Here is a 16,052-nt window from a genome sequence, read left to right as displayed (position 1 = left end):
GGCACAGCACGCCACCCCTTGCTGCGAAAAAAGCGGAAACATACGTAGAGAACAAAGAACGACGCCGATTCCGACATATGCTTTTGCGTCTCTCTACAAGGCCCTTACAGCAATTGTGCGATGCCGGCAAAGCCAACCAGGCCAAGCATTGCTGTGTTGACGCTGATGACACCAGCAGCATCCTCCTTGGTCTTGTTGCCACCCGCGGAGTCTCCACCAGTGCTATCACCAGAGTTGGCGTTCTTGTTGTTGCTCTTGCAGGATTCCTTGCCACGAATGTTGCTGCTTGCCTTTGCGTCGTCAAAGAACTTGCAGAAAGACGAGATGTCGGTCGTCGACGTGACAGTAACACTGCCCTTGACGTCCTTGAGCTTGGGAAGCTTGACCCTGTGTCACGAATCAGTATCAATCACTGCAAGCTTGGAAGCCTTTGGTCAACGTACGCCTCGAAGTTGCCGCCAACCAGGATGTTGCCAACATTCGTCAGGTTGGGGAAGCCATCAATCGCCTTGAGGGCCGTGTTGTTGACAATGGTCATGTCGCCCTTGATGGTCCCGAGGGCCTCGAAGGAAACATTGGCCAGCTTCTTGTTGTTGATGAAGGTGAGACTGGCGGAAATGTCGGTGAGGTTGTTGGCGGAAACCGTCAGAAGCTCAGGGCTGTCATTGAACTTGATAGAGCAGACCTCTTGAAGCGAGGGGGCATCGAAGCTCTTGACCTGGCGGAACTCGATCTCGCAGGCTTTCATCAGGCGGGACATGTTAACCCGCATAGTGTTGCCGTTATCGACGAGCTTGAGCGACTTGGTGACGTTGACCAGGTCAGAGTTGAACGTGGTGAGCTTGCCATTGTTGGAGATGTCGATGACATCAGCGGTGGCGATGTTGAGGCCGCTAAGGTCGCTAATGAAGGTGTCGGTGACCTTGATGTTGGCCGCCTTGGTGACACCAGAAGTGCCGAAGGTGAGGCCGTTGAGCTGCGGGAGGCCGATGAGGCGAAGGTCGTTGACATTCTTGAGCGACTGCATGTTCAAAGAGCTCAGTAGCGTGAGGCCCTCGAGGTTCATAATTCCGCTAATCGAGCTGATGGAGCTGCTGGAAATGCCGATGAGCTTGGTGGCACCAGTAACATTGAAGTTACCCTTGATCTGCTTCGGGCCCTCGATGCTCAGACTACCAGCGAGCTTCTCGTCAACGTTAATATCGGCGTCGACGACGTCGCAGTCAATGACTGGGGTAGGCTCGGACACGATAATATCCTTGGTACAAGTCGTGGCACCTGCGAGGAACAGGCGGTTAGTGGCTTGACTCTGCAACCTCGCGTTAACGACGCGCATGGATGCGTCGAGACTTACCGGAGACCACGGCAGTGCCGACGGCCATAACGGCCGAGAGGATCGCGACAGAACGCATGGTGATCTGTTGGAAGACAAAAGAGTCAGAGCATGTCAAAGGCTGATGGCAGGCACACCTCAATGGTCGCCACGAAAGCGGAGCGAACAATCAAAGTGCTGAGGACGGAGGCAGTGTAGGAAAGGGTAGATGCGGAATCGAACGACGGGGGCCCTGACTGTGATGCTCGTGCGGGTAAAATTCTATGGAGTGCAGTCCAAAAGACGTCGTCGGGCCTCAAAAGATGTTGTGGAACAAGATGTTTTGTCCAGAGTCGCGGGCAGCCGAACGAGGTTTTGGGTGGTGCAAACGCCCCTATTCGTCTGACGCGCGCAGGTCGCGACCCTGGTTGCAGGAGCGTCGGGCAAGTGTGACGGGGAAGGAACACAGAGAGGCAGTGACGGTCAAGAGAGTGACAAGGCTGGGAGAGGAATCCAAGCAAAAAATTGTCCTGACAATATCCAAGGGAGAGCGAGGGCGTGGAGAAGACGGGAAGAAAGCGCGGGCCAAGAGCGGGCAGGTGTTCGTTGGCAGGTGGCGGTGGCTGGTTTGGCGGATTGATGCGTGATCCGTGCCAGCAACAGCCGGACATGCATCCATCCATCCACCTCGGGCAGCTTTGCCTGGAAGACCGGGACGAAGGTACCAAGAGTTACGGGTAGCCACAAGAAAAGGCACTCTGTGCTCGGCGCGGATGCGGATGGGGGACCGTGGGCGGGAAGGGCAGACAGAGCCGGGCAGTTCCTGCCTCGCACGGCCACTGGGCCAACCAGACTGCCCAGGCGACGAACAATGCGAAGGCAATGGAAGGACGGAACGGGACGCGCTCGAGACGTCGTCGCGACTAACTCTTTCACTCACCTTGGTCGCAGCGGATCCTACTTTACAATTAACGATCGGGCGCGGCTCGTCAATGCCGACCAGGAGCGAGTGGACTCGGAGAAGGAGACGGCTGAGAAGGAGAAGCGGTTCGGTTCTTCTTGCTGGACTAACGAGCGTCGAGAATCGAAGAAAATACGCGTGAAGCGAGGGCGCGGCGACGACGACTGACGATAAAACACGGCGGCGGCGGCGGTCGGCGGCGAAAACGACTGGGGGAAAGAAAGAAGAGGGAGGAAGGGAAGTTCGGTCGACGGGCCAAGGTACAGAACGGAGACAACGGGGCAGTTCCTTTTCTCCTTGCAATGCAACACACACCTCATTCACTCATGGACTGGGCCGCAGCAGCAGCACGCACGGCGGATGAAATGGGCCGTCGTGGGGTGGGTGGAAGCCTTAGAGGTACCTGCTGGGCCCCATGCCCATCCATTCTGGTCCTCCTGGTGCTGGGCCGACCGACACCATGCCAGGGCCGGACCCATCAGTCCCCCCTATCCTGGTATGGTACAGGACGGGCCATGGCCATGGCTTTTGCTGGATTCGCAAGGATAATGGGGGCGGGCGAAAAGGGGGGTGGGTTTTCCGCACGACCTGTCCGGTGCCTTGGCCTCTGTTTAGTGGCTTGCCCACTTTGGTGGATGCACGAACGCCGCGGCTTCGACACACACACGCCACTTTGGGTGCTTCCCCCAGGCACATCTCGCCCGCTGCAGCACGCTTGTGAGATTACGCACTGTACGAGAATCCTTGCCTTGCCTTGACCAAGGTGCACGACAGCCTTGCCAGAAGCAGTTGTGTGTGTGGTGCAGGGACGGGATGGAGGACGATTGACGGTGACGTTAGTGTTATTTTGAACCGTTGCCGTGCTGCACGCAAATGCTGCCCTTGGCGCTGCATGAAAGTGCTTCACCAACTTTCTTCGTGCGTCATCCCCACGCCTCACGGGTCCCGGCAGCATCGCACCCCGAGTCCAATGAGTGGGGAGGACAGGGCGACCGTAAAGCCTCGTCCGGTGACCGAAGGGCTATACCCTGGCGATACAGAGGCAGCAGAGGAATCAACAACAACAGCCTGCCATCCTTTGGATGGGAAAAAAAGATGTGTCGTGTGGGAGTGAGATATGGGACAGTCTTGCTCCTACTAGCACCGCGTATCCACAAGGGGGGATCGTGTCGAGGCTTGCGCGTCCCAAGGACACACGTCTTGCACTCGACAACGTTTGGAGGCCAGGCTGCTCCCTGCACTTACTTCCTCTGATAGGGATATTTCCCACATGGCAGAAATGCAGCGACCGCATGGTGCGCATCAATGTTGCCGGTACTATATAGAACGGAGTGCGTGGGCAGTAGGTACCACCAAGTTGCTGTTGACATGCCTCTGCAATCCCCGCCGCCCCAGATCATCCGGCTAGGGGGCAAGCGGCCGCCGTCTGGTAATCTGCGGTGCACCAGGGGGGTGGCGTGGCCAAGGGTCAGGCCTGTTTCATCACCTACCCACCGTGGGAATGGTGGCCGCTGAACGGCGGCTGGGCCGGTGACGCAGTGGCGATGGCCGTGGGCATCGAGAAAGCTGGGTGGCAGTGCAGTCACGCAAGTGTCATCCACCAAGTTGATGCTCTGTCGTCCGCGGCAAGTCCGCGAGTGCTCGCTGGCGCCGTGTTTGGCGGCATGCGAGTGATTACCTTAGTACCTTACCTTTGGTACTTTAGTACCTACTTGCGTACAGCAGTCGAGCAGGCCAAGATGTTCTCCTGCTTGCGCTTATTAGCGCCGTTACGAGGCCGCGCACTGGGGCGTTTGCACCGGCTAATCGGCCCCGAACTGCCCTCGCCACTGTGACATTGAACTGCTAACAACAGCTGGCCAAAAGTGCAAACAGGAACTGGCGCGAGGCTGCGCGCCGCACGGCACAAGCCTCACGCACTGCAGGCAAGATGGGCCCCATTCACAACACCAGTGGCCCTGGTGCGCCACCATCGGGGCGCCACCGAGGACACCATCGAAGAGTCAACACAAGCCGTCGAAACCCAAATCCGCTGGGCTCCAACATAGCCCAGCCCGGCCCGGCCCAGCGAAGAGCGACGACCTTGTTATTGCACGCGAGTTCACGAAGATCCGTCCGCCCGAGTTTTCGCTGAACCGTCGGTACTTCCTTGCAACCAGCGTCGTTGAAAACCAGCCGCCGGCATCACCAGCTGCGATCCGGCCTGGCACCAACAAGAGGCTGCTTCGCCATCGATTGCTGGAGAGACATCTTTTTTTGTGTCGTTGTTATGGTCACACCCCTTAAGGAAAGGGAAAGATCCTTGCCCGCCTGTGGTTCCGCCGCCATTGACCAATGGCTCGCGGCCGTGGCTCATCTCGATAAAGCTTGTCTGGCGTGGACCATCTCAATTTTGCGCGCATTCCCAAGCATCCCAAGGGAAATCAGAGCCAGGCAACTTGTCAACAGCCGCCAGCGTCGCCACTTTCGTAGCCGAGGTGAGTGAGTTGACGTGCGAGTGCTCGTATCCTTTGCAGTGCCCAACGAGCCGGGCCCACCACCGTCCATGCGCGCGGCACGGTACAATGTACGAAGTACTGCATCGTCATGGTTGGGCTGCTGCGGCCGCGGCCGTGCACTACGGTGGCTGTAGCTCCCGTATGCGGAGCAGTGCAGCGAGTACGAGACAGTTACGAAGTACTTTGTACGAGTCGTGGCATTGCCCACGAGATGCGCTCAACGTCTTGCGAGCCGCGGGCGAGGGGCAATGGACGTCATGGCAGCGCGAGTCAACCTCTCAACCACACACCGTTTCATGTGATGAGGGCATGTTTGTCGAGCGGTCCCACGACATCATGCTGCGCCGATTACATGTAGGGTTACCAGTTAGTAGTCGGTACGACGCGTTAGTAGGAGACTACACCGTAGGTACAGTACTCAGTCCGATTATGGAATACATAATTTGATACAGGCCGTGGATCGCATTGCCCACAATTCCACGTCGTATGGACACCGAAAGTTTCGAACACTCCATAAGAATCAAGGCGAGAAGCTGCGGCCCGACGCAGGCAAGGCCCCTGAGCGCCCCCTCGCAGTGCCAGCACGGACAAGCCGCCTGCGGGACGTGGGCAAATGGAGTCTGCACGTGCCCTCGGTTCCACTCTTGCCAGCGTCCTGACAAGATCAGCACGATCAACGGGCCACGCTCCTGAGCGGCCGTTGCCCACGGCCTGAAATCTGGCCAGACGCGCTCCGATGAGCGAAACAGGTATCAGAGTAGCGAAATCACTGCAATCACAGCGCATAGTATCGCCTGGTTTCAAGGAGCTGCCGGCTGGTCGATCCCATTTTAACGTTTATGGATGACCATCACTCCCTGCCTAGCCCGCGCTCACGCGTGATTCCGTACTACTACTAATTCACAACCCTCGCTTCCTCTTGTTGCACACAAAACGCAGGTTGGTAGGATGGCGGGGTAGAATAAACAATGGAAGGCCGGGCAGGCCGTACAGTTCAAGTTCGAGACCCCCTTATTCCATTGTACTGACGTCAGTCTCCTCTACCCGCCACATCAACCACATGAACAGACTTCGATACGGCGCGAACTTGGAGGACAGGTCGAGCATGTCTTGCTCCGACATGTACTTCCACTTGCCGCCCTTGGCCTTGAGCTTGGCTACGTCCCTCCCAACAAAGGCCGCCATGCCCCTCTGCACGCCAAGATCCCCCACCGAGAAGACGTCCATGCGCTTGAGCCCGAAGCACGCGAACATCTCGACGGACCACCGCCCGAGCCCGCGGACGGCGATGAGCTTTTCGACCAGTTCGTCGTACGGTACGTCGTGCAACATCTGCGCGCTGAGCTCTCCGGCCGCAAACTTCTCCGCAAGCCCCTGGATGTACTCGGCCTTGCGCTGCGACAGCCCTGCCGTGCGTAGTTTCTCGATGGAACACTTGGCCACCTCGGACGGGTGAGGAAATCGGCCAGTCGCGCCGTCCCGGTCAAACAGGGCAACGAACTTGGCTTTGATGGACTTGGCGGCGGCCCCGGACACTTGTTGGGATATGATGCCGCTCGACAGGCTCTCAAAGGGATCGATCCGCTCGGCGAGTCCTTCTGGAGAGAAAACCCTGCAGTGATTCTTCTCGATCAGGGGCTTCAGCCGCGCGTCGACCATTATGAGATGCTCGCACGCCTCTTGCAGCAGCGTCTGGGTCGTCGTACGAGCTGCGGGCGCTTTGGACGGCGAGATTGCCTCAATGTCGCGGGATGCCACCAATCGCGACGTTTCCGGTGATAGCAGCGTGGCATTGGTCGTCCTGGGGTCAGCGAGCCGCGTGACCGTAGCATTGCGCGCCTTGTTCGACCCATCAGCCGCCTCAGCAATCACCTTGACTGCGCTTGGGGTCGGTGTCAACGGGGGAGGTTCCTGCATCGGCTGCGTGCGCTTCCTCGGCGGCGTGGCGGGTTGAGCCTGCGGCACTTCGCCGGCATCTGGTGCCGCCTTTCTCTTGCGTTTATTCAGCTGTGATTGCGGTGCTGGCGGCGGCGGCGGCATTGCCTCTGCCGGAGGCTTTCCCTCTGCCCGGCCATTGAGGCGCGAAGAGCGTCGTGTCGCGGCCATGACTGGATGCACGGTCAAGAATGCTTGGCTCGACTGGGTGAAGCGAGAGATGCTGGAAACAGCGATTGGGACGAGGGCGCGCAGCATATGACGTAACACGCTAAAGCTGTGATCCACTTGCAGCGTTCTCGCCGTTTATACGGACGGGCTGTTGTTGAAGCAAAGTGGCAATTGTTGCTTTGGATGTCGATGAGTCGCTGATGGAGAAGCCTGTGTGAGAGCGTGAATCCGTCCGCAACGGGTTGGGGTATGATATGCCACTACATGGCGCTACCCGCAGCCACCCACACGCCCTTGTGTTGTCAGGGCGTCAAGCAGCCCGAGACTAGACTTCTTTGGGACCCGATTACTTCGACTCGATCTCAACCTCCTCCGCCGAACCTACACCATCAACGCTGGGACCATGACATTCTTTGCTAACATGGGTACAGTGACGTCTTTGGACCTACTTTTCTAACAACTGGGGCGATGCCAGATCTGAGCGCGAAGCGGGTCTGCATTGTGGCTGGCTTGTGTGGTGGTCCTTCGTACAAAGTACTTACTTCGTAGTAACGATACGAAATACAGGGTAGTGAGTGCCTACACCTGCGAACAGGTCCATCACAGCCAAGTGCTGCGCACTCGCATCATCGGTTCCATGCTTTAGGTGGTCATTCACAGCGTGATCTCCTGGGTCTCTAGGATGCGTAATGGAACAACCAACCAACCAACCGGTGGTCATTCACGCTGGGGATTACGGAGTAGTTAGTAGGACACTATGCTCCCGGTTTGCAGGGATCCGGGGAGGTGGTTTTTGCTGTTTCGTCTACTAGGTTGGTTGCTTCGTACGTGCTTGCCGTCGCCTCAGAGGTGAGACGAGTTTCGCCGTGACGTGAAGTGATTGCACACAGAAGGGGAGCTTGCAGAACGTCATGTGGCTTACCCTCGCAGCGTTGATGCATCCGCCAAATAAACCGAGCTTGCAACATGCGGCATAGCGATCGAGAGTTCGAGAATCCACTTCTTTCTTGAAATATATTGAATTCGCCCTGGTGGACATTCTCTTGGATTAATCAGCAAAATCAAGCTTCCTCGAAAACATGCAGCTTCAGAACACCAGATACCTACTACTTGGTAGTAGCTCGTCGGAGCTCGTAGTTTTTGGGAAGAGGTAACTACTAGGTAGCCCGGCGCATCTTTGGGAGGGGTGCAAGGGGCGGCATCCACGCCCAGAGAGGAGGGAATGTCAGAGAGATCACGGCGAGGTGGCTGAGCGTGGCGGTGTTGGAAGTGCTATGCCAGGCTGCTTGGCATGGTGGAACTGAGGAACTGAAGCCGCGGCCCTCTCATAATTCCATACCTAGTAGGAACCTATCTTTCTGGCTGCTTCCTGAGCAGGGCCGGCCGAATTGACTTGTAGCGTCGGTTCAGAATAAGTAGCCAAGAAATTGACGTGTATGAAGTACTCCGTACCTTGCACTCGAGCCCAGGCCCCGCTGGTCAATGCTTTAGGCAATTTCGCGGCCGTGCAATGTTCTTGCAAAAATGATTGAGGAATCGAGCGCCGAATAGGTACTACGCATGTTTGCTCGCATCCTGCAACGTTGAAGAGGGATGTGCCTTGCAAGATCGTCCGGGGGAGCCTACGTGGTCAAACCCCATAGTAGACTGAGAGCACCCTCCGTTTCATCCACACAACACCGCCCGCGGATGGCATTCCCCCACAGCTCTTCTACGTTTCGTCCAATCCTTGGACACAGGGGACACTTGATGACCAACCTGCCAACAGGACATGACTCTCGAGAAGGCCTCCAAACAGAGGAATAATGTGTTTCCAGATGGGTACCATTTCCCTTTTTCTCAGAGGTTCAGGGTAAAGCGAGTGAAAACGGCGGATGGTGCGTAAGGGGCGGCCGCACTTGAACTGGACGGATTGGTGGATGGTGCCGCGCCAGCACGGCCCGTGAACGGCGCACCTCATCAATGTTCCGCCCCCGGGCTGCTGGTTCTGCTGCGGGCGTGCTGCGGTGGCTGGGCGGTACATGTTCCCAATGGCGCACCGAGATGCTGGCGCTGCTAAATTCGGGACGGCCGAGTTAGTGTCAGACTGCCTGGGTACCTGGTCCATACAGCCAGCTCCGCCGAACGGCGGGTACTCGTAAAGTCCTCCGCAAGAGTTAAGCTTTTTCCGGCCCTGAAATTCTGCCTGTAATGATGAGCTGCCACAGGAGAGCCGGGGCCACCAAAGCGCCTAACGCCCCAACGCGACGCATCGAATTAAGTGGCCGCTCATTGCCCAGTGTCTCTGTCTGGTGGCGTCCAGTGGGAGCTGAGGCCAGGTGAGGTGTCCAGACTCATCGTCCGCTCTCTCAATCTGGACTCTCCATCCCAAATCTTCGTCGCCTGTCCGACTACGACGCCTCGGTTTGCACGACACCGCCCGGCCCGAGCCGCATCTCCTGGTCCGGCATCCTTGATGTGACTTCGGCATCCGCTGTTCAATCCGCTCGTTTGACGCCTGTACGTTTATACTTTCTTGGGAGCGATTGTTCTGCGTGCGAGCCCACCCACCACCGATTGGCAAACCGACCCCCTCCGACGCGGTTGCGGCCCCAAAATTGCCCCTGGATATCGCGATCGACGAGACATCCCAGGAATCTCGGGGCATCCAGCCAGCGCCCGACCGCAATCGACACTTCCTCATACCACGACATCGCCGGGTGGTGACGAGCGTCCCGCCCTCGAATCGCCCGCCATGCTCCTCCCCAAAGGCGGCCTGAACTGGAAAGCAGCCAGAGCCCAGCTCCCGCCCGCGCGGATGCTATGGAATCTGGTGACACGCACAAGATTCCTCCTGCTAGTCGCCCTCACCGGCATTGTATTATTGCTATGGCGCGGCATCAGCAGCTCCGCCTCTGAGATGCAAAGGTAACGAATGCTCACTCCCCGTCCAACTCGCGACAACCCCCATTGCGAGCGACACGCTGACTTGCGACAGCTTCTACTGTTGGGGCCCATCAACGCCACCGATAGACATGTCGCAAAACGAATACGCGAGATGGAATGCGCACATGCAGACTCCCGTCGTTTTCAACCACCACGCACCGCTCAAGGTCGACTCGGAATCGATCAAGCACGTCGACCTCAACCCCGTCAAGTCCACTCGCAAGGCCGTTGTAAATGAGGAGAAGATCCTCATCGTGACACCCCTCAAGGACGCCGCCCCCTACCTGTCCAAGTACTTCGAGCTGCTCGCGGAGCTCACGTATCCGCACCACCTGATCGACCTCGCCTTTCTCGTCTCCGATTCGAAGGACGATACCCTTGCCGTGCTTTCTTCAGAGCTCGACCGAATCCAAAAGCGACCCGATCACATTCCGTTTCGCAGTGCCATGGTTGTTGAGAAGGATTTTGACTTCCACCTGAGCCAAAGTGTTGAGGAAAGACACTCCTTCGAGGCCCAAGGCCCTCGACGGAAGGCCATGGGCAAAGCCCGCAATTATCTCCTCTCCGCTGCCCTGAAGCCAGAGCACTCGTGGGTGTACTGGCGCGACGTGGATATTGTGGATAGTCCTCCCAAGATTCTCGAGGACTTTATCGCCCACGACAAGGACATACTCGTTCCCAGTAGGACATCTACGCTGCGTTGCTCCGCGATCACGTTGGCTAACACAGTTGCCCAGACATCTGGTTTCACCGATACAAGGATGGAATTGACATTGAAGGGCGATGTAAGCACCTTACCGTCGAGCAAGAGTGTCAAGTGATGTCATGTTTGTGCTGACACGTTTACCAGTCGACTACAACTCCTGGGTCGAGTCGGATAAGGGTCGCAAACTAGCCGACAGCTTGGATAAGAGTGTTGTGCTCGCCGAAGGTTGGTTGTACCTGAGCTCACTTCGCGCGCAGGCTGTGACTAACTTTGATAATAGGATACAAACAATACGACACAGGCAGGACATACATGGCTCGGATGGGCGATTGGCGGAACAACAAGGATGAAGAGCTCGAGCTTGATGGCATCGGTGGTGTCAACATTCTCGTCAAGGCTGATGTTCATCGATCGGGTACGAGCCTTATGTCTTTAGAGACTGCTGGCATGATTAGGCTAACAGGATGTCAGGCATCAACTTTCCTTGCTACGCCTTTGAGAACCAAGCCGAGACTGAGGGCTTTGCCAAGATGGCGAAGCGGGCGGGCTACCAGGTTGTGGGCCTGCCGAACTACATCGTGTGGCACATTGACACTGAAGAGAAGGGCGGAAACCTATAAGCCACGGCCACCTACTCCGACACACCGTACGATTCACATGTCTGATATTTTGCCGGACTGATCCGAGAACCCCCCTCCACGGCTCAAGTGGTTGGCGGTTTATTGTATGAGCATTGATGATTTTTACTTAAACGGATGGTTCGGTCGCGGGGTCGCGCTCGAGCCTTCAGAGGGCTGGTGCCGAGTCTTGTTCGTTACATGGCTGGTCACTGAGAAGCGTCACAGGCCGAGTCCCTCTTGGACGAGGCCGTTGCTTGCTTGCTAACCGTCCTGTTGAAGCGCACTGCGTCTGGGGTTGGCCAGAAAGAAACAACCACACCAGCTCTCGTCTGGCCGGCGCCAACCTTTACTCGTGGCTATTTGCTGTTATGGGGGCATAGCCTTAGTCTACGTCTGCGGAGTCTTGATCACTTACGGGGCATTTATGGATACTTATGGACGAGGGGCCGACACAGACGGCGGTAACAATAATAGACCAAATTTCTGTATGGCGACGCCACGGCCCGCGCTCATGCAGGTGCATGATGTTTAATAAGTGGACTGCGTCTTGCATGATGTGGACATTATAGCTGTCCTGGGCAAATTCAGAGGTTGTGTCACTGATTTTGGCAACACATGAGGAGTATGGTACACGAAGAGGTGATGATCGACGCACTATACCACTCGTGAATTGACAGCGCTATCCTGCGTCAGATGTAGATGCTGTCGGGTTCTATGCGTACGAACCGTGTTGCACGGGGTTTGGTAGAGTACGTCAGATGGTCTTTGTCGGCATCAAGAGACCATGTGCGAGCGTCACATGACATGTGGGTAAAGCACGGCTAAACCGTGTCACGTTGCTGGGTCGAGGTTCCGTCATCGTCCCGCCGCTAGCACCTGGGAGAGGCATCCGTAGCTGATGGATTAAATGACTGGAGCCTGCCCGCCTGCACCAACAGCCACGCAACCCGACAGCGAACGATTCCTACCTGAGGCGCGACTCGGTAACCTTCTGAACTTCCTGTGAGTTTGGCCTTGTCGAGCCAGCGACACGCTCTGTAGCAGCCTGCCACGCGCCCGTCTGAAGCTGACGTCGCTGCCCCGTGACAGATTACCCCACCACCGCGACCTGTCACGCCCCCGCTACGTTGCCTCGCAGAACCTCCGATAAGGGGCCTTGAGCCGCTCCTCGCTCGTGCTTTTCATTCCAAGACACCCGAAAAGACAGCAGAGACGCCCAGGGGGCCGAGCAAGATGTGGAACTGGTTCGGCGGCGCTGCTGCCCAGCGCACAAAGGACACGCCCAAGAAGGCGATCCTCGGGCTGCGGTCGCACCTTGATATGCTGCAGAAGCGCGAGAAGCATCTGCAGAACCAAATAGACGAGCAACAAAATATCGCACGCAAGAATGCAAACACAAACAAGAACGGTGCGTCGCGATGCCGCGCGGGACAGTGTTGGAGGGGTATGCGATGCTAACGAATTCCACAGTTGCCAAAGCCGCCTTACGGCGCAAGAAGACACACGAGCAGGCCCTAGACCAGACCATCGCGCAGATCGGGACACTGGAGCAGCAAATCAACTCGATCGAGTCGGCAAACATCAACAGGGAGACGCTGGCGGCCATGGAGAAGGCCAGCCAGGCCATGAAGGAAATCCACGGGAAGCTCACGCCAGACAAGGTGGACGAGACGATGTACGACGAGCCCTTCACGGGCGTATCACGCGAGCCAAATCTTCACATGCTGATTCGGATTGTTACAGGGAGAAATTGCGGGACCAGAACGCGCTCAGCCAAGAAATCGTGGATGCCATCACGGGCGCGACGGTCGGAGAGCCGGTGGACGACACGGAGCTCGAGGAGGAGTTGGAGCAGATGCAACAGGAACAGCTGGACGAGGCTATCCTGAATACGGGAAATGTGCCGGTGGCAGATGCTGTTCACAAGATGCCATCGCCAGCAAACGCGCAGCGTGAGTTGCCCGTCTCATGAATCTGGACTCACAGCGTATACTGATCAAGACATGCAGCCGTGCCGAGCAGGAGGCAAGCAGTGGAGGAAGACGACGAGGAGGCGGAGCTCAGGAAGCTGCAGGCCGAGATGGCCATGTGAAGGATGCAGCAAGCGTGACTTGTCAAGTTATCAGCATAGCACGTCTGCTTCGAACTGTGGTCGGGTCCAGGTCCCCTTTTTGTGCCCGGGGCTGGGGCTGGGACTGGATGGACGTTGAGATATCGAGCCGTTCTTCCTGTTGTATTGACCGCTCTGCTTTCCTTGAATGCTGTGGGGTTGGGCGTTGTCGGCGTGCGCAAATGTACCGTCCAGGTAGACTATTCGGGGAGAAGCTCATATTTACCTCGAAGCCCAGCGAAGCAGTGTGAGCTCTCTGATGGACCCCATGAGTGTCTAAATAACTAGGCTTGTCCTCCGTGACTCGGGTAGACCTTGTGATTAGGTGACGCAGACATTTGAGAGCTGAGACGGCCAGTCAGTGGCCTGTGATTCATATGGAGCACCACATGTTTAGCAAGGCGCGTGGGTGAACCAGCCACAGCCAACGATGTATCACTGATGCATGTGTGGTGACGCCCTGACAATGGCTGGCTTACCTAGGCAGGCCTGGAGCCGCCGGGTCTAGCGCATATGGACCTCACAGGCGGAGGAAGAAACGAAGCCCTAGGCGAGATCATCGCAGCTGAACAGCGTGAAACATAACTCACCCACCTCCTGGGCGCGTCTCTGATACGGACGGAATGGTTGGCGGCTGGCCGGCGAGCAACTCACGTGATGCTCTTTGAGGAACCTGAAGCTCTGGTCGCGCGCGCGCGCTTATCAGGCTTGCCAGGCGGCCGAGGCGGAGGTAAGTGGTTGTGTTGCTCCTGCCCGATAGGCGGCGCTTAGTCGATTCTCTTAGCCCGGGATGCGGGCGAAGCCTCACAGCCACTCAAACGTCGCATAACCGCCCAACCTGCATCACCATTCACCATTCACTCACCAAGCTGGGCCACCCGCTTGCGCCAAGCCCGCAAATCCGCAACGACGAACACCTGCGGCTGCATTCCCATCCGGGCCTCGACAAGGATGTTCCCGAAATAGGAGCCCCTGCCGTGCGTGCGGCGGCCCCCGCCCTGTCCGCCCCGACCAATCTTTCCCCGGGCGGCAGAGCATCGAGGAACGAAAAGGGACACACCAAAAGGGCTGCGCTGCTCGAGATTGGGCGACCAGCGCCTGTACAGCCGGGCAGCCACGCGCCGGAACCCCAAGCCCCGGCGGGAACGGAAACGCGACCATGGGCCCAAGGGGCGGCGCACGCATGCAGGTCGTCAGCGGCTGGGGGAGAATCGAGCGGCTCGCGCTCCCGCTGCTGCGTCCGTGGATACCGTCGTCGCTCTACGTACTACAGGCAATACAATGCTGCGCGACGTGATGATGCCATGCCGGCGCGTGCCTCCCCGCTTGCCTGCCTGCTTTGGCCCCAAGCCAAAGGGGCCGTCATGTCTGCAGCCCGTGTCGCTTTCTTTAGACGCCGCGGCCGAGTCTCGGTTGCCAGAGACTTCGTCTGCGACTTTGGCTCTCTTTTCTTCCTTTGCACCCTATTCTAATTATTACTCTGCATTCCTTGCGGCCTCGCTCGAGTTACACCGCAATCCTGTGGTTCGTGGTGGCAGTGCCTGCGACGCTTCACGCCTCCGCCGTCTCTTGTCTGCCATCTCGCGCATTGTCTCGTCGAGTAAGCAATGATGCTGGGATGCTGGCCGTCTCAGAAAAGCGGCCGTTTCTTTCCTTAGGTTCGTACCTATATGGATGCCGCGGTGACCCATGGGGGTTTCGTTTTCCAGCTGTCTTGATGGATGTCTTGGCCTGCCTGCTCATTCCGTGGCCGCCTCGTTGCCTCTATGTCGCCACTTGCATCTGGTTGAGTTGAGCATTGAACGGCGTCATCGTTCATGGCTCTCAACCGGACGGAAGCGGATGCGACGATTGGGAGCAAGCGGCCAACAGTTCAATACCACCGCGTCCATGCCGATACCCTCATGATCTGAGGCTGACACACCGCCGAGGTCTCAGATGTTTCTTCATAGAATGGCCAGTAAGCCCTGTGCTCATGGTCTGATAACGCTCGTTGTTGCATTATACGTCATCTCAGCTGCCACCGCCTTTGAGTTCCGCCTCCCGAAAGATCTTTCAGGACTGATTCCCGTCTGCGCCGAGTCATGTTTCCTCACGTTCCTGTCAGCAAACTACGGCACCGACAAGACTGGACTGCTCGGCGGAGAGTTTCCCTCTCTCCAGTATCTGTGCTCGACGCGAGGAGACACCGAGTTCACCGTTGGGGAGGGAGCTGTACAATGCATCGTTGCTGAGAAGTCTGTTGGAGGATGCTCCTCGAGGGAAGCGAGCAGTAAGTACTCACAGCCGGCGCAAGTATGAGACGACGGTGTGGCTGACGATAGCGTAGCCTCGATAATACAGTCTGCGCTCTACATGTGCAAAGATCAGCCCAATGCTATTCAGCCGACGCACGGTGTCATCACCGCAACTTTGTTACTCCCCCCTGATGGCAGTGGCAGCGGGCCAGTGTCGTTTCCAGCGCCGGAGAGCACGTACACAAAGACGGGAGCGCCAGCTCGCATCACGTCAACACCTTCAACCTTGCTGATTGATACGAGTTCGCTGCCTTCGCGCTCTAGTACAAGCGTTGGTGGAACAACATTCAGCACGTCGGTGCGGAGCTCAAGGTCTCAAGTTGTTTCTTCAGCATTGCCAACGAGCACAGATACGGGCGTGCCAGCTGGGCCGGGGAGCGACGGCAATAACAGCTCCACAGGCGGTTCTTTGACGACAGGCCAAAAGGCTGGCATTGCTGTGGGTGTCGTGGGCCTTGCCGGTCTTGCAATCGGCGCCATTGTATTACTGAGGTGTTACCGGCGAAAGAGAACGACC

General features: G+C 57.4%; 6 protein-coding genes across 7 annotated transcripts; 3 read left to right on the top strand and 3 right to left on the bottom strand.

Moving 5' to 3' along the window:
* Positions 1–104: 104 nt before the first annotated feature.
* On the bottom strand, positions 105–1,412 carry ecm33 (cell wall protein Ecm33; the record flags this gene model as incomplete). The annotated part of the gene is made up of 3 exons (XM_047988270.1): positions 105–387; positions 444–1,278; positions 1,355–1,412. The coding sequence occupies 3 exons, from the start codon at positions 1,410–1,412 to the stop codon at positions 105–107; spliced, it is 1,176 nt and encodes a 391-aa protein (XP_047844263.1).
* An 857-nt stretch (positions 1,413–2,269) lies between these two features.
* On the bottom strand, positions 2,270–2,593 carry JDV02_006838 (uncharacterized protein; the record flags this gene model as incomplete). The annotated part of the gene is made up of 1 exon (XM_047988269.1): positions 2,270–2,593. One exon carries the CDS (start codon positions 2,591–2,593, stop codon positions 2,270–2,272), a length of 324 nt encoding a protein of 107 aa, XP_047844262.1.
* Positions 2,594–5,248: 2,655 nt separating this feature from the next.
* On the bottom strand, positions 5,249–7,214 carry MAG1 (DNA-3-methyladenine glycosylase II). The gene has a single exon (XM_047988268.1). The coding sequence runs from the start codon at positions 6,962–6,964 to the stop codon at positions 5,783–5,785; it is 1,182 nt and encodes a 393-aa protein (XP_047844261.1). The 5' UTR covers positions 6,965–7,214; the 3' UTR covers positions 5,249–5,782.
* A 1,918-nt stretch (positions 7,215–9,132) lies between these two features.
* JDV02_006836 (uncharacterized protein) lies at positions 9,133–11,718 on the top strand. Of its 2 annotated transcripts, XM_047988266.1 has the most exons (6): positions 9,133–9,784; positions 9,855–10,483; positions 10,540–10,587; positions 10,653–10,733; positions 10,789–10,923; positions 10,980–11,718. In XM_047988266.1, the coding sequence occupies exons 1-6, from the start codon at positions 9,612–9,614 to the stop codon at positions 11,126–11,128; spliced, it is 1,215 nt and encodes a 404-aa protein (XP_047844259.1). In that variant the 5' UTR covers positions 9,133–9,611; the 3' UTR covers positions 11,129–11,718. The 2 variants fall into 2 exon arrangements, with proteins under 2 accessions (XP_047844259.1, XP_047844260.1); XM_047988267.1 differs by having other exon boundaries at positions 9,855–10,587.
* Positions 11,719–12,014: 296 nt separating this feature from the next.
* On the top strand, positions 12,015–13,541 carry SNF7 (ESCRT-III subunit protein snf7). Its single transcript, XM_047988265.1, has 4 exons — positions 12,015–12,536; positions 12,599–12,803; positions 12,872–13,080; positions 13,138–13,541. The coding sequence occupies exons 1-4, from the start codon at positions 12,362–12,364 to the stop codon at positions 13,218–13,220; spliced, it is 672 nt and encodes a 223-aa protein (XP_047844258.1). The 5' UTR covers positions 12,015–12,361; the 3' UTR covers positions 13,221–13,541.
* Positions 13,542–14,519: 978 nt separating this feature from the next.
* JDV02_006834 (uncharacterized protein) lies at positions 14,520–14,849 on the top strand (the record flags this gene model as incomplete). Its single annotated transcript, XM_047988264.1, has 1 exon — positions 14,520–14,849. One exon carries the CDS (start codon positions 14,520–14,522, stop codon positions 14,847–14,849), a length of 330 nt encoding a protein of 109 aa, XP_047844257.1.
* Positions 14,850–16,052: the final 1,203 nt, after the last annotated feature.

The sequence above is a fragment of the Purpureocillium takamizusanense genome, chromosome 6 (assembly GCF_022605165.1).
Source record: "Purpureocillium takamizusanense chromosome 6, complete sequence".
NCBI lineage: Eukaryota > Fungi > Ascomycota > Sordariomycetes > Hypocreales > Ophiocordycipitaceae > Purpureocillium > Purpureocillium takamizusanense.
This window is presented reverse-complemented; position numbering and strand designations above follow the sequence as displayed.

What these genes read in the sequence shown, in the direction of transcription:
- MAG1 (XM_047988268.1), bottom strand. Translation starts at nt 6,964, where the DNA reads ATGCTGCGCGCCCTCGTCCCAATCGCTGTTTCCAGCATCTCTCGCTTC.
- JDV02_006836 (XM_047988266.1), top strand. Translation starts at nt 9,612, where the DNA reads ATGCTCCTCCCCAAAGGCGGCCTGAACTGGAAAGCAGCCAGAGCCCAG. An exon ending in TCCGCCTCTGAGATGCAAAG is followed by an intron (nt 9,785 to 9,854) that starts GTAACGAATGCT and finishes GACTTGCGACAG; the next exon opens with CTTCTACTGTTGGGGCCCAT. An exon ending in AATTGACATTGAAGGGCGAT is followed by an intron (nt 10,588 to 10,652) that starts GTAAGCACCTTA and finishes CACGTTTACCAG; the next exon opens with TCGACTACAACTCCTGGGTC.
- SNF7 (XM_047988265.1), top strand. Translation starts at nt 12,362, where the DNA reads ATGTGGAACTGGTTCGGCGGCGCTGCTGCCCAGCGCACAAAGGACACG. An exon ending in TGCAAACACAAACAAGAACG is followed by an intron (nt 12,537 to 12,598) that starts GTGCGTCGCGAT and finishes CGAATTCCACAG; the next exon opens with TTGCCAAAGCCGCCTTACGG. An exon ending in ATCGCCAGCAAACGCGCAGC is followed by an intron (nt 13,081 to 13,137) that starts GTGAGTTGCCCG and finishes CAAGACATGCAG; the next exon opens with CCGTGCCGAGCAGGAGGCAA.